General features: G+C 45.3%; 1 protein-coding gene across 2 annotated transcripts in view; it reads right to left on the bottom strand.

The window, feature by feature from the left end:
• The window catches only part of LOC128825428 (ficolin-1-like), a 57,158-nt gene that overhangs the window by 18,564 nt on the left and 14,035 nt on the right, over positions 1-24,559 (bottom strand). Inside the window, exons 1-3 of one of the 2 annotated variants that reach the window (XM_054007944.1) lie at positions 4,610-5,093; positions 3,463-3,576; positions 1,566-1,619 (exon numbers count right to left, since the gene is read on the bottom strand). In XM_054007944.1, coding sequence (XP_053863919.1) covers positions 1,566-1,619; positions 3,463-3,576; positions 4,610-4,748 — 307 coding nt within the window. In that variant the 5' untranslated portion in view covers positions 4,749-5,093. Of the gene's footprint in view, positions 1-1,565; positions 1,620-3,462; positions 3,577-4,609; positions 5,094-24,559 lie in introns of those variants that run through there. The other variant, XM_054007945.1, reaches the window with a different exon arrangement.

Below are 24,559 nucleotides of genomic sequence, written 5' to 3'. Positions count from 1 at the left end.
AGGAATCTATTTGTCAAAAAACATTTCCTGAATCTTTTTTGTTGTCTGTATTGTTACAGACGTACTTGCTGACAGGTATTTTGAAATAAATGAGCAAAAATAATGGAAATATTGTGTTATTTTGACATATAAAATATGCAGAATTTTAAAATATTGTGCCCAGAATTTTTAATTTTCTGTTGCAGAATTCCCACAGGAGTAGTAAGTGCACCTTCAGGAAGAGTGTGTGAATGAGAGTAATATAGTGAAACAGACAGGCCAAGGTAGCTGGAAGAAGGTATACGTTATGATGATAAGATAAAGACAGACTACCTGAGATGCACTTAGACTCACCTCTGAATCAGGCCCATACTCTTTGCAGTGGTGGTACATGCACAGAAATGAGGTTCCCTAGTGACCAATATTTTTGGCCACATTTTCTTCTTTCCCCTTTCTACAGTTTAACCCTATTGAGTTCAGTGAGGTTTTAAACCTGTGTAACAGCGGGTACATCCACATTACAAATGAAGGTGTGATTGCAGACCAGGTAGGTGGACCTGGACTAGCTTTCATCTAGCTAGTGGGGGTAATAACAGCAGTGGAGACATGGCAGCATGGACCCTGGCACAGCCAGCCAGTAACCCAAATATGTACCCAGAGTTCCCAGTGGGTTTGTACTGGGGCCACTAGTCCATAAGCACCGACTCCAGGGCTGGAGCACCCACAGAGAGAAATTTGCAGGTGCTGCACAGCAGCACCCACTGGCAGCCAAGCTTCCCCCGTTCCCCAGCCAGGGCCGACCCTTGGGGGGTGCGGTGCCCGGGACAAATCAGCGTGTATGGGCCCCCCATGGGGCAGGGGGCACACTGGGTCTCCCCTGGGGGTGCTGGTGGGAGTGAGGGGGCTCCAGCTGCTCCGTGGAGTGTGGGCCGAGGAGGCTTACCTGGAGTAATTCGCACCCACTGGTGGTCGGGTGTGCCTGTCCGCTGGGTGCTGGTTCTGCGTCCTGCCCAGCCTGGGACCCCCCACACTCCCCGGCCTCCCCATTCAAATAATGGCAGGGCCAGGGACCTGCATGTGCAGCACCCTCCTGCCAGCGCTCCCCTGGCCAGGCAGGGGCCCAAGAGCCCAGGGAGGAGGCGGGGGCCACGCCATCTGTTTGCAGGTGCCACAGGGGAGCCCAGCTGTCTGCGCAGCAGTGAGAAACCCCTGACCTGGTCCTGCCGAGCCCCCCTCCCCAGCTATGCCAAATGGTATGAGCCGCTGGGGGAAGTCGGGGCCAGACACACCACACTCCCTCCTGCTATGCTCACTGTTCAAGGCAGACAGCTGCTGTCCTCACCCCATCTGACACCGTGATGTCGAAGCGCGGGGCCCCGCAAAGCACGGGGCCTGGAGCAGTCACCCCGATTCGCCCACCTTCATCTGCAGAGTAGACCTACCTGAAAGGAGGATTTTCTCCTTGGTCAATACCCATTCTGGCACATACACCAAGCAGAGGAGATGCAAATCATTTAAAGATCTTTCCTTGTGATTTAAATCATGCAGTGATTGGACATAAATAACAACTCTGTTCATTCCGTTACCTTTCTCCCCAGCTGGTCCTGTCTTTCCAGGGATCCCCATAGCACCTCTGTCCCCTACAAAACATAAAAGGCTCTGAATTAACATTTTAAAGATGCTCGTGGGGATGTATTTTAAGGGTAAAGTTAGGAGGGAAGGGGGCTGGGAAGTCAATTCCTCCTTTCCCCCTGCAATTCAAATGGGGAAATGAGGGTTAAATCAGAAAACACACAAGTTTTAAGGGTTCAGCTAATGTGGCTGATCACTATCTTCAGACAGATGGGAGGACTAGCACAGGGTTGGGAGGGACAGCTCAGTGGTCTGAGCATTGACCTGCTAAATCCAGGGTTGTGAGTTCAATCCTTAAGGGCAGCCACTTAGGGGTCTGGGGCAAAATCAGTACTTGGTCCTGCTAGTGAAGGCAGGAGACTGGACTCAATGCCCTTTCAAGGTCCCTTCCAGTTCTAGGAGATCGGATATCTCCATTAATTTATTTATCCTGGATTCCATACTAAGGCAAAATTCTCATTGAGCTTCAACTGCTATTTGTCTCCACAAGACATACAGGATCAAGCCAGCAGCTTGGTGAGGATGTCATGCAACCAGCCAACCAGAAGGCCACTGGCTCAGGTTTTGTCCTAGCTATCAGCTGGCTTGCAAATCGATGACCTTCAGCAGATCCAAGAGTGTGTGTGCGCGTGTGCATATGTGTAAGTAAAAGTAGGGCAGATCCTGAACAATCAAACATGAGGGGAAATACAGAGAAGATGCAGCTGATGCTATGTATTACCCCAATCAAGTTGGGAGGCTTTGTCAGTCCAAACCCTGGTGATGACTGGAGCAGAGAGGGGCTCCCTAGCCACACTGCCTTGCCATGGTGAATGCCCTTAATGCACCGAGTTACCATGGTGCATCATGGGAGACGTAGTCCGACAAGGGAGCATAGCCGCCAGAGAATGGGAGCATGAGGCAACTGTACTGCAACTCCCACAAGGCAACATGGTGGCATTTTCAGATGAAAATATTTTGGGTTTCGATTTTTTGCAACTCCAAACTGTCCATGACAAAAGCCCATTTTCTGACCAGCTCTCGTGCAGCTCCATTTACTGCAATGCCCATTTATACCAGCTAAGGATCAGAGCCCATGTTCTGGTGTCTGACTCTGTGTTAGCCCTGCTGCAAACACACTAAACTCTTGTGTCCTTGGACAAATCAACTTATTATACAGAACACAAGAAACCCAAACGTTGGTGTTTGCTTAGAAAACAACAAGATTTTTGTCCTGACTCTCCCAATTGTTTTATGCAAACTGAATAACAAATAAATCCCCTAAATCAAATGGCATATTTAGTGTACAATGGAAATAATGTAAACTGTCCAACATACCAGCTGTTAATGCATCATATTATAACTCTGCTGTTTCTCATCTCAGTGATGCTAATGGATAAATTCTAGGAACATGATATGTAGGGTTGCCAACCCTACAGGAATGTCCTGGAGTTTCCAGAAATTAAAGATTATGTCATGTGATGAAATCTCCAGGAATATGTCCAATGAAAATTGGCAGCCCTGTGAACATCTCAAACAATACATCAGCCAAACACTTTTTTGGCTGGTATTGAAAGGATTTGTTTCAATAATCAACTACATTTCCATTTTAAATCATCTCTGTATATAATCATATAGTCTATTAGTATCTGTAACCTGGTAAATACACGACTGATGTTTCCCTACACACCTCCATGCAAGTGTCTGATGTTCCATCCGGACAGAGAAAAGGAAAAGGATATTATTTCGTTCAGAGCAGGGACATAATGAAGCTCAAGTCCCTCACCACAGGCTAAAAGATCTGCTTTGGGACAGAGATGTTTTAGACATCACCAGCCATCTCAGATTCTCACTTAGCCCCTGGGAACATACCTTTCATTCCTACAGCTCCGGGTTCTCCCTTGGGACCTGCGGCTCCAGCCATCCCAGGGCATCCTTGGAGAACAGCGAGTTTGTCGGAACCATTGAGACCCACAATCTTGATCTCTGAGAAAAGAGATGAAACAATAAGTAACATGTGACAGTCTCAGGATGTAGAATATTCTGCAGATTCCAGTGTGGGAGGGAAAACTTCAGCAAATGGGAACCTACAGATCTCATCTTTTGGCTGGGAGTACAAGGACAGTTAACCAATCGTTTAAGCAAATAAAATTTGAAGTTGTCATTTAGTTGAGAATAAAAGAACCTGCATTTTTTAAAGTTACACTTTTTGGTTTTAAGTTTGACATGAGGCAGCTAGGAAGGTGCTGGATGTTTTAGGACAATATTGTAGTTATGTTGCCTTCTGCAAATATTTGGTATTATTTATATTAGTGACGTCCAATTACAGGCCTGCACATACCTGTGCTTTATAAACAAGCATTCATTAATGCTGGTTTCTTGTTTTTGAATAGGAAGCCATGAGAGATCCAAAATCTCATTGGTTCTGCAATGCCTGAGGTACCATCTGGTAAGTCAAAGATGAAGTTTCTTTCCATACTAATTAGGAAAATATGAACCTTGAACAAAATTTAGAAATGTAGATGTGAAAGTGTCAGTGTGAATTTTAATCAACATTGCAGAGTCTCACTCTCAACTCTACATTCATGCCAGCGCTCTGAACAGCACCACAGCATTTAGGCACCGAATGAATGTCATTTTGTGACAGTCCCAGAGAATGGATATCTGGTAATACACACACAGCAGCAATATGCTAAATGTATTATAGTACTAAGTAGACAAAAAATTCTTGTAAAAAAAGAGAAGTCCCAGCTCTAAAATATTATAGTGTCAGGATTGTCATTTGGTAACTGGCAGTCCCATAGTCCATGGATCTGTACCAGAGAAGAGCTCAACATCAGGTAGGACAGGATAGAAGCTATATGTCTACAACTCACTGTTAGTAATAACCAAATAATTTTAAGGAAGGCAGCGACCAATTCACCACAGATGAATCTGATCAGTTCCACTAGTTCTGCAGAGTCTGGCTTGGTAATGAGGCTGTTAAGAAAAGCTGTTACTGGGTTTGTTTCCTACTCACCTGGACAGCTGTCCTCACCCATGCAAACTGCTGCTGCTATGCAGAGTAAAGCAGTGAGGGTTTGCTGTGCAGCTCTTCCCATGGCTGGTGCTGGGCTCTGCAACTGCAAGTTCCACTTAGCCTCTTCTCTGATTAGCATCTCATCAGTTGGCGCCTTTTATAGGCTAAACAAAAACAAACTCCACCTCTTAAATTCTCAACTCCTCCCACCCATCCTCCACTTCACTGCTGTTTCTGCTGAGATTGGTCTATGGTGTCTCTATTTTAGCTCATCTTAGGGTCTGGTGTTATATTTTTACAGTCACTCTCTTGTTCATTAGCCCTGGGTTTCCTTCTGTAGCTCATTTCAATGATTTTTCTTTCAAGCAGAGACTCTCATGGTGGAGGAGTATTGGTGGGGTCAGTATCCCTGAGCATGATGCAAAATGCCTAAATCCAAAAGAGTGGGATTTAAAAACCTCCCAAGAAGCTCAAGAAATCAAAATTTTATGGAAAACTTATGAAGGTAAAACTATTCTTAACCTCTTGATACATTATCATCTTTCATCAGGGCATCAGAGTTCAGAGGGAAGTTGCTGCAGATAGACCCTTTTGGACCAAATTTCCTCTTTCATTAGACGCTGTTAGCCAGAGGACACTAAACTAGAAACACAAAGCAAACAAACCCCAAATGAAAATATAAAGTGATTTGGTTTTAATTAAGTGTAGAGATGGGCTCCAAAACTCAGCCACAGACCTGAATGCCCTGGTATTTAGCAAGTCTTTAAAAACGGATGCCAGATCTTCACAGGAAACTATATTTTTAATGTTCTCTAATCTGACGTTAGATAATTAAATACACCAATTAATATATAAATTTTGAAACAAGATTCCTGACAAAACAGGTTTGTCAGTATAACAGTATCACAGAGAGGGCTGAATGGTGGTATTGTGGTTAAGGCAAAGAATTGACAATTAATGATATAATCAGAGCCCTCATCACCTGAATGCATGCAATTCCCACTGACTTCAGTGATAGTTCAGTCCACACAACTGACAGGTTAAGAATCTCCAGTGGAAGTCAGCAGAATCACAGTAGGGATGAATCAGGTCATAGGTGTTTTGGTTAAAATTGGTTGTCTGGAATGAGATACCACGTCAGCTACATGTCCATTTGTAATGCAGAGAGGACAGCGGCGAACTTGATGGGAATAGGCTGTTACAGAAAGTCTATTCATCACTTGCAGCCCTTGAGGTGCCATGGAACCATAAATTGTCAAGTATGTGTCCAGCAAAACTTTTGGGAGATATTTTATGAATAAGGAGAATTTCAGCAAGACCATCTGAGAGCACAATAAATACAACATGGATGTGAGGCTTGACAGTAATAGAATGACAGTCAATTCAAATTAGAAGGACACTCATTTTAACCTTCTGAATTTTGCAAATTGCGCCTACTTTTATAATGGACTGAACTGTAATCCTAAATTTAAACACCACCTAAAGTTTGGAAGTTGAAATCCAGATCATGACCTGTGTTGTACAGGAGGTCAGACTAGATAACCACAATGGTCCCTTCTGGCCTTGGGATCTTTGAATCATAAATTGTATAGCTAGAGCCCATAGTAGTATTTTAATTTCATGAAAAAGGGATAATTAAAGTTGTTCTACACTTGGGTAGAGATGAAGGGACCCCTCCCAGTACAAACTCTGTCCATCCTGGGAAGAAGTGTAACCATTAAAAAAAAGGCTCACCTTCCATTGAACGACATGTCAATAACAGATCCAACTTTCATTTAACACCTAAAGTAAACTCCCCAATTTTCTCACAGCAACAAGTCTCCAACTTTACAAGGGTAAAAATTTAACCTGTGACAGAATGCGAAGGTTGCATTTCCTGCAGTTCCCTCTGCAGCAGGGATGGAAGTGTGAATTGAGGACAAGGAAAAAGAGAGAAGTGGCACTCCTTATTTAGAGAACTAGCAGAGGGTCACTACCATAGTTTCATGTGAACATAAGTTACTGTCTTTTTCTGACTGTAGAAAATGTGCTGACCCAAATTAACCTGCTAAATGATCTGAATAAAGACAGAGGAAGGAATGAGAAAAAAAAATCTCGTTAACAATTTATGGCCACAGCTGAAGTGGGTCTAATCCTGCTCCCATTGACTTCACTAAAAGGAGGAGCAGGTCCACGTAGCTACTTTTATTGGACTATTGTGTCCAGCTCTGGGCACCAGAGTTCAGGATAGATAGGGACACACTGGAGAAAGGCCATAGAAGAGCAACAAAAATAATTAAGGTTGTGGAAAGCTTGACCTATGAGGAAAGATTGAAAAAAAATGGTTTGTTTGGTCTGGAGAAAAGAAGACAGAGGGGGGACAGGTTGTTATAAAGAGGAAGGTGATAAATTGTTCTCTTTATCCAGTGAGGACAGGATAAGAAGGAATGGTCTTAAATTGCAGCAAGGGATATTTAGTTTAGACATTAGGAAAAACTTTCTAACTGTAAGGGTAATTAAGTACTGGCACAAATATTCCAGGGAGGATGTGGAATCCCCATCACTGGGGATTTTTAAGAGTGGGTTAGACAAACACCGCTCAGGTATGATCTAGATAATACTTAGTCCTGCCTCAGTGCAAAGGGTTGGAGTAGATGACCTACTGAGGTCCTTTCTAATCCTGTGTTTCTACAATTCATTGTTTTCTTATTTATCAGAGCCAGTAGAAGGCTTGTCATCTTCCAGCAATTTGCACGTGAAGCCAGAGTGCAAGAAAAGACATTCAGGTATTACAGCTAGTAGTGCCATAAAAGCACTATAAACAAACAAAAATGAAGCTTTTCGCCGTGGCCCTATAAAAAGGAGTTTGTGATGTTTACCACAGGTGAAATCTGAAAATATTAGGAAGGCATCAGTCATGACAAGAGTTAAAGTTGAGTTCCATTTTGCTCTTGGAGAAGGGAATCAACCTTTTTGTCATGTATGAAAAATACAGCATATCCTCTGCAAACATTCAGCAATTACTCAAAGTGCAGAATGAATTTTCTGAGCATTTACAAGTAAATCTGCTAATTTAGGAGTCAAAATTCATTAAAACCCCTGGGCTGTCGGCGGCACTCGGACACAGGGGAACCCCTGGGCTGCTGGCGGCGCACGGACCCAGGGGAACCCCTGGGCTGCCTGCCGGCAGCTCAGATTCCCTCTCCCTCCAAGCGCAGCAGCCGCTCCATCCCATGCCAATCTTCTCATGGCCGGCGGGGGCACCGGCGGCTGGGCAGAGCTCCGCAGCTCTGCGTACGGCACGTGGCACGAGCCCGGCGACGGCGACGGGCGCGACTCAGCAGGGCATCCGGAGGAAAGGGGCGGCTGGCTGTCTCCTGGCTCAGCCTCCACGGTCAGCCCCAGCGGGGGGCACGGAGAAGAAAAGAGCCTCAGGCAGTGGTCTGGTGGAGCGGAGGAAGACAGAGGACCCCAACGCCCCTGCCTTGGGCAAAGTAAGCGCTTCCCCACAGCTCGGCCTCAAGCGCCTGTGCTCCTGCCCCCTTGGTCCTTGGCTGGTCCCTGCTCCTGCTCCCCTTGTGCGTGGGTGGCTGGAGAGGGGCAGCCCGCAGAGCTGAGCTGCCCCAGTGCCCCCCTCTCCCTGCTCCAGCCTCTGTCATGCCCGGTATCTGAGTTCAGGGCTGCCCAGAGGAGGGGGCAAGTGGGACAATTTGTCCCAGGCCCCGCAGGGGCCCCCATGAGTATGTCGGAGGCTCCCCCTGCCCCACGTGTATGTCAGAGGCTCCTGGGAGAGGGGGTAAGCGGCATGGTAAGGGGCCGGGCACCCCCCCCAACCCCATCCCCCACACAGCCCTGACGCCCAGCCCCTCTGAGCCGGGCACCCCCCAACCCCATCCCCCCCTCAGCCCTGACCCCCAGCTCCGAGCCCAGTCCCTCTGAGCCGGAAACTCCCCGGCCCCATCCTCCCCACAGCCCTGACCCCCAGCTCCGAGCCCAGCCCCTCTAAGCCGGAAACCCCTCGACCCCATCCTCCCCACAGCCCTGACCCCCAGCTCTGAGCCCAGCCCCTCTGAGCCAGATACTCCGCTGACCTCATCTCCCCACATCCCTGAGCCCAGCCCCTGTGAGCCGGGTACCCCCCAACCCAGAGCCCAGCTCCCCACCTAGCCCTGGACAACAGCAGCACCACCCCCAGGCAGCAACAGCCCATTGGTACCAACCATCACCATCACCCAGCAACAGCCCATTATGTAATTGCAAATGTAGACATACCATTACAGCTTTTAATGTTTGTAAATAATGTATTTAGTGTATTTTCAAATTATTACAAATTAATTTTTTAATGTATTTCACTAGTTATTTTTTACATTTCCAAATACATGTTATTATAGTATTACAACTTTTTTTTATGGAAGGGGCCCCCGAAATTGCTTTGCCCCAGGCCCCCTGAATCCTCTGGGTGGCCCTGTCTGAGTTTTAAGCCCAGCTGCTGTGTTATGCGTGCAACAGGCAGGCCTAAGCCTGTGAGTGACCCCCCATAGCAGCTGCCTGAAGAAGTGCTTGGGGGAATCACGCAGAAGGAGCGTGATATTTGTTTGAGTTCTCTCCTCAGGGAGGCTGCGCTCCACTTGGTGCAGGACAGCAGTCTCAGCAGGACTCTAGGCCCAGCACCTTGCCTCGGTTTGTAGACTTGTAGTGCACCCCTGTCACCAGGCTTAGTCTGGCACCGCTACCCCTCACCAGTGCCCAAGAAGCAGTCAAAAAAGTTGGATGGACTGGTTAGGTTAGTTGTCATGCTGTTGCTTGGCCAGTGTAGAGACCACTGAATGCATAATATTCCTCTATGATGTTCTGTCCTGAGCAAAATTGGCATGTTATGAGGTAGTGCCTGTGAGGGACTGGTGTCTGTTTATGTCATCCAGCCATCATGTCTTAGGTCTTCGGGGGGGGGGGGGGGGTCCATCCTGCTTTCATTGGATCAAAGTCAAAGATTATTCTCACAGGGAAGTTAGTAGGCATTTAGAGCAGATGAGCATACCACCACAGAGAGCACTTGGCAACCATTTGAGAGTGTGTGACCTATTTAGTTAGAAAATGGAACTTTTCATTCAAATTGAGTTTGTACCATTTGATGTTTTTAATCATTTGGAGGTGCACGGCTGGTTGGACAGAATGGGTTCCGCAGCACTCCCAGTCAGATTTTGATATGAAGGAAGGAAGTATACGTGACTAAAAAGGGTGTATTTCTGATTACAATCAACATTGCTTAATTTTAAGGGAAAGTCATCTTGATCTCTCTATCAATATTTACGTCAAACAGTTGATGAAATTCAAATAGTGAATTATAGTAAGTGACATGTATTCTCTATCCTTTACTTTTAATAGTGAACAAGAAAAAGAACTGATAGGAATAAAATTTCATTTTTTTTCATTTTCAGTTGATGCAGCCTCATGGCAGATAAAAAAAAAGGTCTGGGGCACAATTTCCTAAGCGGAAGGCTGATAAGCAAAAAGAAGAAAGAAAGCAAGAAGGTTCGTTTCTGAAATATCTCCATCCACTGGCCAGAGATGAAGGTAGTTCAATGCCAAAGGATCAAGCAGAGGTGGAGGTGGGGATGGGAGTTTCACAAGTTGAAGAAGAGTTTGAAGAACATAATCTGAATATTGAAGATGAATCAAATGAGACATGCGAGGATCAAAACTTGGAAGACCGTGAAAGCGAAAATGTCACTCGTTTATATTTGAGCTTTAGTGATTCTGCTACTTGAGCCAAATGCGATGATCAAGTCTGACAAATTCTGGTGGAACATGGGCCGGAACAAGTTCAGCAGTTCGATTTCCCAAAGATAGTAAGCAAAGAAAATTCTCGACAATTTATTACAAACGTAGACTTGTTAATGGAGAAGAAATGCACCATCAGTGGCTGCAGTATTCCACATCAAGTGATTCTGTCTTTTGCTTCTGCTGCAAGTTGTTTGGCAGTAGTACTATTGGCATATCATCTCTTTCTGAAAAAGGCTCAAGGGATTGGAAAAACATATCTGCAATTCTTTCAAGGCACGAGAAAAGCAGTGAACATTTGACGAATGTTCAAACATGGAAAGAACTTGAACTACGATTGAAATACAAGAGAACAATCAATGAAGAACATTTGCGCTTGATTAAGCAAGAAGAAAAGTATTGGCAGCAAATACTAAAATGTCTGATTGCTTTGGTCAGAGTCCTTGGTGTGCAAAACCTGGCCTTTCGGGGAACACATGAAAAACTGCAGACTTCTGGTAACGGGAACTTCCTCAAATTTGTCGAATATCTAGCTTTGTTTGACCCACTTATGGATGAGCATCTTCGCGGGATTAAGGACCAGGAGATGCATGTACATTACCTAGGGAAAGACATACAGAATGAGCTTATTCAGCTTCTATCCAATGCCATCAAACAAAAAATCCTAGCATCTGCTTGTGCTGCAAAATACTTTTCAATCATTCTAGATTGTACACCAGATGCAGGCTACATTGAACAAACGACCATGATCATTCGGTTTGTGGATAGGCCTACTTCAGAGACTGAGAATGAGACTGAATCAGTATGCATAAAGGAACACTTCAGCAGAGGGCAACAAAAATGATTAAGGGGATGGAGCACATGATTTATGAGGAGAGGCTGACGGAACTGGGATTATTTAGTCTGTTAGAGAAGAATGATAGCTGCTTTCAACTACATGAAAGGGGGTTCCAAAGAGGATGGATCTAGGCTGTTCTCATTGATAGCAGATAACAGAAAAAGGAATAATGGTCTCAAGTTGCAGTGGGGGAGGTTTAGGTTGGATATTAGGAAAAACTTTTTCACTAGGAGGGTGGTGAAGCACTGGAATGGGTTACCTAGGGAGGTGGTAGAATCTCCTTCCTTAGAGGATTTTAAGATCAGGCCTGACAAAGCCCTGGTTAGGATGATTTAGTTGGTGATTGGTCCTGCTTTGAGCAGGGGGTTGGACTAGGTGACCTCCTGAGGTCCCTTCCAACCCTGATATTCTATGATTCTATGATTTGCCCCAGAACAGACAAAAGCCAGGTGATTAGAGCTCTCACCTGTAATGTTGCAGACCCAGGTTCAAGTTCTACAAATCAAGGTTGTGTAGTGAACACAGCTGTTGTCTTTAGGACCCCTGCCCCATTTGTTGCAGAAATTGGAAGATGTGTACCTATGGCAGGTACTGGGCTGGGCAGGTTGGAAGGTGTGTAGTGAATTAGTCAGGGGACTGCAGGAAGAGGAAGCTTAGTCTCATGGTTAAGACATGTTGCTCCTTTTGGCCCAAGGAGCTAACCAGTGTTCAGGCCTTGTGGATTGTTTCTGTTAGGAGGAAAAGTTGATAGGTATTTCTTAGGTGCAGTCCAGTTTATTTACAAAGAATGTACACTAAGTCCTGTCTCCCTGAATACAGGAGAAAAACAGGAGGCAGTTTCCTTGTTTACAATTCCAAGCAGCACTCTGCCCAAAAAACTCTTCCGTCTTCCTCCCAGGGCCATGCTACCAGAGCTTCTCTGGCTGTCTCCCAGCTTTTCTGTTCTACATTTGTGAAGTATTTAGCACACTGGGTGCGAACGTAAATAAATATCATCAAATGTTTTTTTACCCAGTGTGCAAAGCTGAAAGGGGTGAACTAGAATGCCTAGCTATGTAAGAGGACTTTAACCTATAAAAACAGCTATTTCTGAAGCATGATAGGAAATTTAAAAAATGAGATATTGTAATATCTGGATGGAAAGATTAGAGAGTAGAGCTACACCTTAAAGTATTCTACAGAATTTAATGAGTTAACATTCTGAGTGGACAGGACTATAATGTAGAATCTGTATGTCTATACAACCCAACTCAGAAAAATAAAAATGCTAGTAAAGTTTTACTACTATACTCAGGATAGTACAATAAGTTCAAAGTACACCTTTACCTCGATATAACGCTGTCCTCGGGAGCCAAAAAATCTTACCGCGTTATAGGTGAAACCGCGTTATATCGAACTTGCTTTGATCCACCAGAGTACGCAGCCCCGCCCCCCCGGAGCACTGCTTTACCGAGTTATATCAGGTCATGTTATATCAGGATAGAGGTGTATAAAGGGAAATCAAAAAGAAAAATCACCAAATCTAGTAAGACATTGGGTTCTGTAATACCCATTGGGTAAAACAGCAGTAATATGGGACTTGACAGAATCACATAATCAACTGATGAAATGTCACACTGGGATATAAAAAAAAGGAGCAATTTCTTGACCATATCATGACTTCTTAGAATATCTAGCCTTAGGTAACACAGTTAAGTAGCCTCTCATCTTAAGTAATATACCAGAGTTGGTTGAAGTAGTAACTATTGTTTAGCCTTTTACTAACAGTCAGCAGTATATAATTCCAGTTAAAGTCTTCATAGGACAGCTCATACCAAAACCAGCAGTGTGACATTAGCCTTTAGAAAGTGGGATATAAAAATAAAAGAAGGAAACTAATTTAAAAGGATACGAAAGTCAAATGTGAAGAAACTAAAATCCTTACTCAACATGGGGGCTACTTAAGGATGTTTTACCATAGAAGTCAGCAAGAAAAAAGAGACAAATCCCTATCCTGATACCCTGGAGGAGAAATTACAGGAAAAAACCTGCTCTGCTCCTGCAGCCTGGCTGACTGCACAAAATGGTGCATGGGGCTGCACGTATGTCACCTATGTGTAATGTTTGGCAAGTTTGAAAAAGGAGCATAAACTCTGGCAGCTGAAATGTAAGATGGAAATTAAGAAGGCAAAGGGGGAAATGCAAAAAGTAAATAACCAAAGGAATTAAAAAAAAACACCAAAAAAGTCTGTAACAATAACAGAAGCCGGAAGCCTTAAATAGAGTTGTTGGGTTCACTGAACTAGCAGGGAAAGAAGGGAGCTGTTAAGAAAGGATATTACAGAGTAGTCACTTAAGCTCGGATCCACAAAGGGACTAAATCGTTATGATGCTCAGCATTGCAATACCTAACTTTTAGGCACCAAGAAAATCACTGGACCAACACGGCGATCCGCAAAGCTTGAGTTAAGCACATAGTCTCCCTATACAGTGAATGGAGAGAGTGATCTACAATAGTCAACGCTCTAGGCAGGGATCACCTAAGCGAACCAAGGAGACATGTCAACCTGAGGTGATAAGCCCCACCTCTCTCAGGGAGATAGGCACATAAGCTCACCAGTAGGAGATACCAGCCAGAGAGATGTGTGCTAATGGAAGATCCCAACCAGAAGAGTGTGTACCAAGCCCTGCCCCACTCACGGGGATAAGTGTCTGAGCTAGCCGATGGGAGAGTCTGACCACAGGGGGAAGAGTGGTTCTGAGTTGTTCCCTTATCGCTTTTAGCCCAGTGGCTAGAGAACTCTCCCAGGACGTGGGAGACTCGGGTTCAATTCCATACACATCCCACCTTGTGGGGAGAAAGCATTTGAACAGGAATCTCCCACGCTCCCAGGAGAATGCTCTGCTTGGTGACCAGATGTCCCGATTTTATAGGGACAGTCCCGATATTCAGGGCTTCTTCTTATCTGGGCACCTATTACATCCCACACTCTGTCCCGATGTTTCATACTTGCTGTCTGGTCACCCTAATGGTCTGAACACTGACCAATGGGAGGGCTCCCTCCATCTCTCCTGTGAAGCTGTTCCACTGTGTTTAAATACTTAGTCACTGGGCTAGAAGGAGAGAGCACATGAGAAAGAGAATGATTCCGTAGGCCAGTGCTTAGGGCACACCTGTGGGAGACCCAAGATCAAGTCCCCCTGCTCCACTGATTAATTATTTATGCACAGAGGAACAGCTTCAACAGGGGTTATTGAGGGAGCCTGAGATCAGAAAATCCCATAGCTCAGGGGATCTCAGTGGTGCCTAGAACTGGGATTTAGGCATCTGGGACTTAGGCGCCCAAGGACCTTTGTGGATCTGGGCTTTAGCTCCTCAGCAACCCTCTGCACCACAGACCAGGATGGTGAGATACCAGCTCTGGACTTATGATTTTTCAAGTAATAAAGAGGAGGTCCTGCCAGACACTGAGGTGGTAGAAGAGGACGTGCTGAAACACAAGCCAGAACCAACTGGCACTTCATCCAACAGTTCTGAAGGAACTTAAGTGTGGAGTGGCTGGGCTGCTAACAAAGATGCAATCTCATTAAAAGAAGCTGTTATACTGAGAGGGAAGTAAATTTTGCACCGGTCCTTAATAAAGATGCTAGAAGTGCTCCTAGGAATTACATGCTAGAGAGACATACTTTTGTACTAGGTAAATTAGCCAAAATGCAGTAGAGTAAATTTAGTAAAACAGTTATAAATTCACAATAACCCTGATATGATGAGGGGAAAAACCCACTGAGTTTTCATAAAGGAAAGTGGTGTCTCTTCACTCTGAGAACTATTTGACCGCATCAGCAAAACTGTGTATAAATGAAAACCAGCTGAAAATTTGTACTTGCAAATCATTTTGACAAAGACCTTCACAAGAAACTAATAAAGAAAGTAAAGTAGTCACAAGACAAAAGGTAAAGTTCAGACATAGATCAGAAACTGGCTGAGAGACAGAAAACAGAGTGGGAATAAATGGTCAGTTTTCAATATGCAGAGAAGATAACAGTGTCCCACTATTTAGGACTGGTGTATAATGCGTTTAAGGCTAAGTCTACACTGTGGGGGCGGAGGGATTGATCTAAGATACGCAATTCAGCTACGAGAATAGCATAGCTGAAGTCGACGTATCTTAGATCGACTTACTTCACGTCCTTGCGGCGCGGGGTCGACTGCTGCCACTCCCCCATCGACTCCGCTTCCGCCTCTCGCCATGGTGGAGTTCCGGAGTCGACCGCAGAGCGATCAGGGATCGATTTATCCGTGTCTACACTAGACACGATAAATCAATCCCCAATAAATTGATCACTACCCGCCGATCCAGCAGGTAGTGAAGACATACCCAAACAGAGTAGGGAGTTCTTGGTCAATCTTTTTTTGACAGATGTGATAATGAAGCGGGGGTAGCTCCCTTTTATGGACACCCAGCCAGCCAGTTAGCTGTAAATTCCCTCTTGGTGTCTGTTCTCTGCTTGATTTACCTGTAAAGGGTTAACAAGCCCACATGTAAAAGAAAAGGAGTGAGAACCTAACCAAAAGAGCCAATGGGAAGGCTAGAACTTTTTAAAGTTGGGAAAGAAGCTTTCCCTTTGTGTCTGTTATGTCTCTCCGGGAAAGAGGGGAACAGAGGGCAGCAGGACTGCTGTGTAAAGCTATAAGCCACCTATGAAAAATCATCAGATCATACCTAGAATTACTTATTTGAAACCCCCCAAATATGTAAGTAAATGAGGAATGTTTAGCTAGATGCAATCAGGTTTATTTCTTTATTTTGGCCTGTGGACTCCTCTGTGCTATCCCCAGGTGCTTTTGTTTGCTTGTAACCTTTAAGCTGAACCTCCAAGAAAGCTATTTTTGGTGCTTAATTTTTGGAATTGCTCTTTTAAAAGCTAGCAAGAGCCTAAGTTCCAGATGTATTTTTTCCATTTTGTTTTTAATAAAATTTACTTTTTTTAAGAACAGGATTGGATTTTTGGTGTCCTAAGAGATTTCTGCATGTTGTTTGATTAGCTGGTAGCAACAGCTAATTTCCTTTGTTTTCTTTCTCAGCTCTTCCCATGTGTCTGTGTGTGCGAGAAAGGGCTTGAGGGTACCCCACAGGGAGGAATTCCCAAGTGCTCCTTCCTGAGTCCAAGGGGGGGTTTTGCCTTTGGGTGGTGGCATCGTTTACCAAGCCAAGGTCAGAGAAAAGCTGTAACCTTGGGAGTTTAATACAAGCCTGGAGTGGCAAGTATTAATTTTTAGAATCCTTGTGGGCCCCCACCTTCTGTACTCAAAGTGCCGAGTGGGGATTTAGCCTTGACTTGGTGGCACTGGTGGGATCATTTTGAACCAGAAGCACAGAGCTCTCAGGATTTTCAAAGGACACATTTTTGCCAGGTTCAAGATCTACAAATTAAGGTTGTGTAGTGAACACAGCTGTTGTCTTTAGGACCCCTGCCTCATTTGTTGCAGAAATTACAAGATGTGTACCTATTGCAGGTACTGGCAGACTGGAAGGTGTGTAGTGAATTAGTTAGAGGACTGCAGGAAGAGGAAGCTTGGTCTCATGGTTAACACATGTTGGTCCTTTTGGCCCAAGGAACTAGCCAATGTTCAGGCCTTGTGGATTGTTTCTGTTAGGAGGAAAAGTTGATAGGTATTTCTTAGGTGCAGTCCAGTTTATTTACAAAGAATGTTCACTAAGTCCTGTCTCCCTGAATACAGGAGAAACAAACAGGAGGCAGTTTCCTTGTTTACAATTCCAAGCAGCACTCTGCCCAAAAAGCCCTTCTGTCTTCCTCCCAGGACCATGCTACCAGAGCTTCTCTGGCTGTCTCCCAGCTTTTCTGTTCTACATTTGTTAAGTATTTAGCACACTGGATGCTAAATAATATCAAATGTTTCTTTCCCAGTGTGAAAAGCTGAAAGGCTAAAGAGGTGAACTGGAATGCCTAGCTATGTAAGAGGACTTTAACCTATAAAATCAGCCATTTCTGAAGCATGATAGGAAATTTAAAAAGTGAGATAGTGTGATATCTGGATGGACAAATTAGGTCATAGGGGTTGGGGAGTAGACCTATACCTTAAAGTATTCTAGAGAATTTAATGAGTTAACAGTCTGAGTGGACAGGACTATACGGTAGAATCTGTATGTCTTTACAACCGAACTCAGAAAAATAAAAATGCTAGTAAAGTTTTACTATTATAATCGGGATAGTACAGTAAGTTCAAAATATAAAGGGAAATCAAAAAGACAAATCACCAAATCTAGTAAGACATTGGGTTCTGTAGTACCCATTGGGGAAAACAACAGTAATGTGGGATTTGACAGAATCACATAGTCAACTGATGAAATGTCACACTGGGATATAATAAAAAAGGAGCAATTTCTTGATCATATCATGACTTCTTAGAATATCTAGCTCTAGGTAACACAGTTTATAAGTAGCCTCTTGTCGTAAGTAATATACCGGAGTTGGTTGAAGTAGTAACTATTGTTTAACCTTTTACTAACAGTCAGCAGTATATAATTACAGTTAAAGTCTTCATAGGATGGCTCATACCAAAACAAGCGGTGTGGCATTAGTCTTTAGAAAAAGTGGGATATAAAAATCAAAAGAATTAAACTAATTTAAAAGGACACAAAAGTCAAATGTGAAGAAATTAAAATCTTTATGCAACATGGCGGCTACTTAAGGATGTTTTACCATAGAAGTCAGCAAGAAAAAAAGAAAGAAAAATCCCTATCCTGATATCCTGGAGGAGAAATTACAGGAAAAAACCTGCTCTGCTCCTGGAGCCTGGCTGACTACACGAAATGGTGCATGGGGCTGCACGTATGTCACCCTATGTGTAATGTTTGGCAAGTTTGAAAAAGGTGCATAAACTCTGGCAGGTAAAATGTAAGATGGAAATTAAGAAGGCAAAAGGGGAAATGACCAGAGTGGGGGGGGGGTTCTGAGTGGTTCCCTTATCACTTTTAGCCCAGTGGCTGAAGAACTCACCCAGGACGTGGGAGACTCAGGTTCGATTCCATACACAACCCACCTTGTGGGGAGAAAGCATTTGAACAGGAATCTCCCACCCTCCCAGGAGAATGCTCTGAACACTGACCAATGGGACATTCTGATGGTGGAGGGCTCTCTCCATCTCTTCTGTGAAGCTGTTCAACTGTGGATAAATACTTAGTCACTGGGCTAGAAGGAGAGAGCACATGAGAAAGAGAATTATTCCGTAGGCCAGTTGTTAGGGCACACCTGTGGGAGACCCAGGATGAAGTCCCCCTGCTCCACTGACTAATTATTTATGCACAGAGGAACAGCTTCAATGGGCGTTATTGAGGGAGCCTGACACCAGAAAATCCCATAGCTCAGTGGACCGCAGTGATGCCTAGAACTGGGATTTAGGCATCTGGGACTTAGGTGCCCAAGGACCTTTGTGGATCTGGGCTTTAGCTCCTCAGCAACACTTTGCACCACAGAACAGGATGGCGAGATACCAGCTCTGGACTTACTATTTTTCAAGTAATAAAGAGGAGGTCCTGCCAGACACTGAGATGGTAGAAAAGGATGTGCTGAAATAATCTCATGACATACAAAACAGAACCAACTGGCACTTCATCCAACAGTTCTGAATGAACTTAAGTGTGGAGTGGCTGTGCTGCTAACAAAGATGCAATCTTATTAAAAGAAGCTGTTATACTGGGAGGAAAGTAAATTTTGTACCGTTCTTTAATAAAGATGCTAGGAGTGCTCCTAGGAATTACATATTAAAGAGCCTTCCTTTTGTACTGGATAGATTAGCCAAAACACAGTAAAGTCAATTTAGTAAAACACAGTTATAAATTCACATGGTATGATGAGGGAAAAAAGCCACTGAGCTTTTGTAAAGGAAAGTGGTGTCTCTTCACTCCTAGAACTATTTGACAGCATCAGCAAAACGGTGGATAAATGAAAACTAGCTGACAATTTGTACTTGCAAAGCATTTTGACAAAGACCTTCACAAGAAGCTAATAAAGAAAGTAAAGTACTCACAAGACAAGAGGTAAAGTTCAGACATAGACCAGAAACTGGCTAAGAGACAGAAAACATAGTAGGAATAAATGGTCAGTTTTCAATACGCAGAGAAGATAACAGTGTCCCACTATTTAGGACTCGTGTTTAATGGATTTAATGGAGCTGGTATGGAGTTCTTGGTCAATCTTTTTTTTTTGACAGAAAATACCTTTTCCACAAAATTGTCATTTTCCACGGGATCTCCATTTGGGACAAAAAGAAATTTTGAGGTATCAGAATTTCCTGTGGGATGGAAATTCCAATTTTTGACCAGCTCTAGCATTACTAATGATATGGAGAAGGAGAGAACAATCTAGAGCTAAAAATTTGAGATATAATTATTTAGATTAGTCAGGACGAGAGTACGCAGAGGAACTTCAAAAGGACCTACCAAAGGCAGACAAATGGGCAGCATGATGCCAGTTAGATTCAATATAGGCAAGTGCAGGATAACGAACACTGGAAGGAATAATTTGAACTAATGTAACGACAACAACAACAAAATTTTAACTAAGAAAAGAGACCTGGGATCACTCTGGACAAGCTCAGTGAAAATCTCTATCCTATAAAGAAAGAGGCTAGAAAACAATTACTATATTTTAATGCCATTATAAAAAGCACTGCCCCCATCTTGGTTACTGTGTTCTAATCTGGTCACTCGGGATGTGAATTTCAAAGGGACTTAAGGGAGTTAGGCACCCAATTCCGATTTAATTTCATGGGGGTGTTGGGTGCATAACGTCCTCAGGTTTATTTGAAAACCCCAGGTGCTCTCTCTAATAAGATAAAAGGAAGGGTCAGAGATGGGCAACAACACTGATTAAAGGCACTGCAGAGAGATTTTTAAAAAATTAGAGGTTATTAGTTTAGAAAAGAGAAACAGAGGTAACACATACAAAGTATACAAAATAACAAATGGTACAGAGAAAATACTGCAAATTAGATGCTGCTGTTTACTCTCTTAATGAGAGAATGGCGACATTGAAAAGCAAACACATTTAAAATTGAACAAAAAGGAACAATTTTATACGCTACATAATGAACCCGTGAAACTCACCACCAGAAAATATTGAGGACAAAAGTTTAGTGGGATTCAATCAAGATTAGACACTTACATGGATAATGAGGAGAGCAAGTTACCACGGACAGGATAAAAATATGAAACGGATAGAAACCCTCATGGCTCAGGGCAAACACACTAAGTGTCCTGGGTTTCTTCCCAAACTTCCCCCTGAAGGCAGATTGAATAATTATGCACTACAAAGTTTCTTGAACCTTCCTCTGAAGCATCTGGCAGTGGCCAGTACCAGAGGCAGAACACTACAGTAGATTGACTGCTGCATCCTCACTGGTCTGCTCTAGCGTGGCAGTTCCTACACAACACTTCTGTGGTTTGTCCAGTGTCTATTTGCCCAACCAGCAGGAACACCAAGGCTGGCCTTGGACTGGTGTCTCGTCACCCACAGCAGTACAATCCCTTGCTCTTTGCAATGTTTCTTTACATTAGTTCTCCCTGTCCTCCCTCCCCTGGGAATAGACTAAAGCAACACAGCCTCCTGAGAATGCCGCAGGCTGTTTACTCTCACCATGCAGGGCCGGCTTTAGGCCGATTCAGCCAATTCGGCTGAATTGGGCCCCGCGCTAAGAGGGCCCCGCACTGCAGCTCTCCACCCCGCCCTCAGCTCACTTCCCCCTCCTCCCCTCCCCTGAACGCTCTGCCCCCTGCTCCTCCCCCTCCCCTGCTTCCCGTGAATCAGAGGTTCGCGGAAGTCTGAAAAGAAGCAGGGGCGGGCAGGCAGCACCAGGTTAGCTGGGGTGGCAGGGGGCGCGAGAAGGGCTCCGAGGAGGCGCGGCCCAGTCCGGCCCCAGTTCCAGCCGAGCACGCAGGCCCCAGCGGCTCTGGCCCGGCCCGGCCCCCGCGGCGCGGCTCCAGCCCGGCCCCCGTGGTGCGGCGCGGCTCCGGGCCGGACCCAAGCCCGGCAACCCCGGCCGGAGCGCGGCTCGATTCCTGGAGCCGGGGCTTGCAGCAAGCCCCGCCCGCAGGAATCGGGCCCCGCTCTTGCTAAAGCCAGCCCTGTCACCATGAGATCATGTCATTCTCTTCTGCTTTTAGGCATGAAGGGGATTTTTCTCATCATGTCCTCATACAGCTTCCTTGCACATCCGTGTACATGCGATCGCCCGGTCATTGACTTTCTGCTGCAGTTGTAGGTATTGGGGCTACATCAGTAGCCCCAACTCGATCATCGTGTTTCTAGTCCGGCCAACTTCAGTGCGGAGTCTATTAAGGCAACGCCATGTAATCCAGAGCTGATTTGCACTGGATAAGTATAAATGCTGCCTCCCCACTCCTAGTAGGTGGACCCTAGCAGAAGGCTGACCTGCTGAACCCTCTGGGCCTGAGAACTAATTGGGGGAAAGGGGACCAGCTGAATGAGAAGCTGGCTAACTTATCACCCAGCTCCGAGAAGAAGAGCTGGGGACTCCTGTTTTGAGAGAATGGACCAGGACTCTTCTCTGGAACCAGAGCTGGGTGACCTGGGGCAACTAACTAAAGTGAAGTTCGCAAGGATGTGTTTGACTTGTTCTGCAGCCCCTGTCATGAAAGGCTTTACTCTAAAGTGAGTTACACTTGGTAGAAGGACTCAATAAATCAGACTTCACTACGGGGTACAAGTCTTGAGCCTACTTAGTTTGGGTAACTGATTGAAAGAACTGAAAGGGTACCAAATGCAAGTCACCTGCTGGGCCACAAGAGGCCAAAAGGGGGCACGCTGGAGGGCAGCACCCCATGTCAAATGGTACCGGAAGCGGGATGAGTCCGCCTTTCATCAAGGAAGGGTATCTGAGCAATGAGGCACAAACACTTCCCCTGACTGTGCAATAGTTACCCTCCCATATCTATGTATGCAGGGTCAGTCCCCATTTTTGATGGCGTCCAGGAATAGGAATTAGACAGTTGCTGCACATGTTGAAAAGGAAAGTGGTGTGGTCCTCATCCGATCATGTACATTGACGGCAAGCAAAAGGGGTATGTAAGATGGTCTACCCCATAGCAGGGCCGTCCTTAGGCATACGCAGCTTCGTAGGGCACTATGAAATTTGGGGCACAAAATTGCCCTAAATTTCATGGTGCCCTAGGCATCTGTGTGCTGCATTCGCAGCAGCACCAGCCCCAGCGAGCAGCCCTATCCCTCGGCTGGCCACCCCTGCAAGGGGCAGGGCCAACCGTAGGGGGTTGTGGGGACCCGGATAACTCCCTCCACCCTGCCTCTTACCTTTCCCCCCTGCTCCACCCCTGGCCCACCCCCATTCCACCTCTTTCTCCAGTGACCCCACACTCACTGGCAGTGGCGGGAAGCGGAGCAACCCGGCCCCAGCCTGCTCTATTCCACCAGCTCCCAGCTGCGGCGCTCCGCTTCCCGCCGCCGGTGAGTATGGGGAAGGGATCGCCCCTGCACTCACCAGCGGGGGGAAGCGGAGAGACTCTGCCCCAGCCCGCTCCACTCCGCTACCCTTGCCCTGGCCCTGGCCCCAGTGATGTTTCTCGGGTTGGGGAAAGGACCGCTCCCAGCTCTCACTGGTGGTGGGAAGTGGAGTCCCGCAGCTGGGAGATGGCGGAGTAGAGCAGGCTGGGGCCGGGCTGCTCTGCTTCCCGCTGCTGCCGATGCCTGGGGGGAAATCCCTTCCCTCAAGCAGCCTCCCCCGAGCGACACGGGCTGCTCCCAGCCCCCCGCTAATCCCCCAGGCCACTCTGGGCCCGTGGAGCCCCAAAAAGGGCACCCAAATGGCTAGGGATGGCCCTGCCCCATAGGCACAAAAATGGACAGATGGGCACAGGCTTACAGAACTTTCAGAAAGCTGGGAGACCCCATACTGAAAGGAGACCTGGCCAGGTGATAGGTGGAAACACATTAGTGCTGAGATAAATCAAAGTACTGTGGGGATCCCATCTGAAACCTAGGACCAATTGGTTCAGGTGTGGGAAAATGGGGCACATAGAAAGGTATGAGCCTGTTAAAAGACTGGATTTGCAAAGGACGGGCTGTGGCTTTGGGGAAACTAGAAAATGAAGGACAACTGCGTGTAAGTTACTGAGGGTAACATATCCTTTAGAACTGGACAATAGGGTTCTGGGGTTGGGGATGCTAAGTTCCCAGGAATCAGAAGAACCCAGGTATTACTGATAACTGCAGTGACAATATTGGCAAATAGCTTTTCAAACTGCAGGCCCAGATGGAGGCTTCCTACCTGGCATTCGGGGCCTGCATAAAGCGGCTTGAAGCGCAAACCCACACACTGAAGTGGAACACTCTCTGCCATTGGAAGAACTGACTGCGTAGCATCAACAAACAGGGCAGATATGGGAAAATGACTGTTCTAAGCCGAGCCATGAAGTTAAGAAGCTCCTACATGGCAAAGGAAATACCTGTCACCCTGGAAAACAGGTGACAGACTATCCAGCTGCAATAGCAGCTCAGGAAGGCTGGATCAAGTGGAGAGCAACTTTGTCATGCCAGCCGACACAGTGGCAGAGTTGAGAGCTCACCTACAGACAGAGGCGAGTAGTATATCCCTCGATAGCATCCATCACCATGCATTTTTGACAGCTTTCCACGCCCCGTTTGGGGCTTATGTCCTGCCCTCCAACCCCGTTTCTGATGGTGCCGAAGTTTGGCGCTGTCAGCCACTTTGAAAAAAAATGTGTTTGTTTGAATAGGGGAAGTGTTGTGTGTGTTTGTGCTTGGGTACATTGAGAGAAAAAGGTTGAAAGACTAGAGTGAGAGAGTTTAAAGATGAAAAAAGTATGTTTGGGTAAGATTTAGAGGAAAAAAAGGAAATTTGAAAGGAGAGAGGTAAGTTATTCAAGAAAAAGAGAGATGATGGTAAAGGCCTAGTTTGGTGCACTATTACAGAATAGAAAAATTTGAGATAAATGTAAAAGGTGTATTAACTATCTGGGTGGGTTAAGAAAAAAGTTAAATAATATTGAAAACTAGGTTTAAAAGGGGAATTTACTAAGCCAAAGCCTGTTTAGTAAGCCCCTGGTAAAAACTATAATGAGTGGCTAAGAAAAACCACAATTAAACTATTTACTATCAGGGTAGGTTAAGAAAAAAGCATTTAAAAACATTAAAAACTAGGTTTTAAAAGGGCAAATCCTGTTTGGTAATCACATGGTAAAAAAGTGAATAGAAAAGGGGTCTTCTTTTCTAACCCACTACCTCCGAAAGGCTGTTTCACGTGGTTCTCACTAAAAACCTTGGGGGAAAAACGTTTTCTTAGTAAGGGTTTTTTG

This window comes from Malaclemys terrapin, chromosome 17 (genome assembly GCF_027887155.1).
Source record: "Malaclemys terrapin pileata isolate rMalTer1 chromosome 17, rMalTer1.hap1, whole genome shotgun sequence".
Lineage (NCBI taxonomy): Eukaryota > Metazoa > Chordata > Testudines > Emydidae > Malaclemys > Malaclemys terrapin.
Note: the sequence above shows the minus strand (reverse complement) of the source record. Positions and strands in the feature narration are given on the sequence as shown.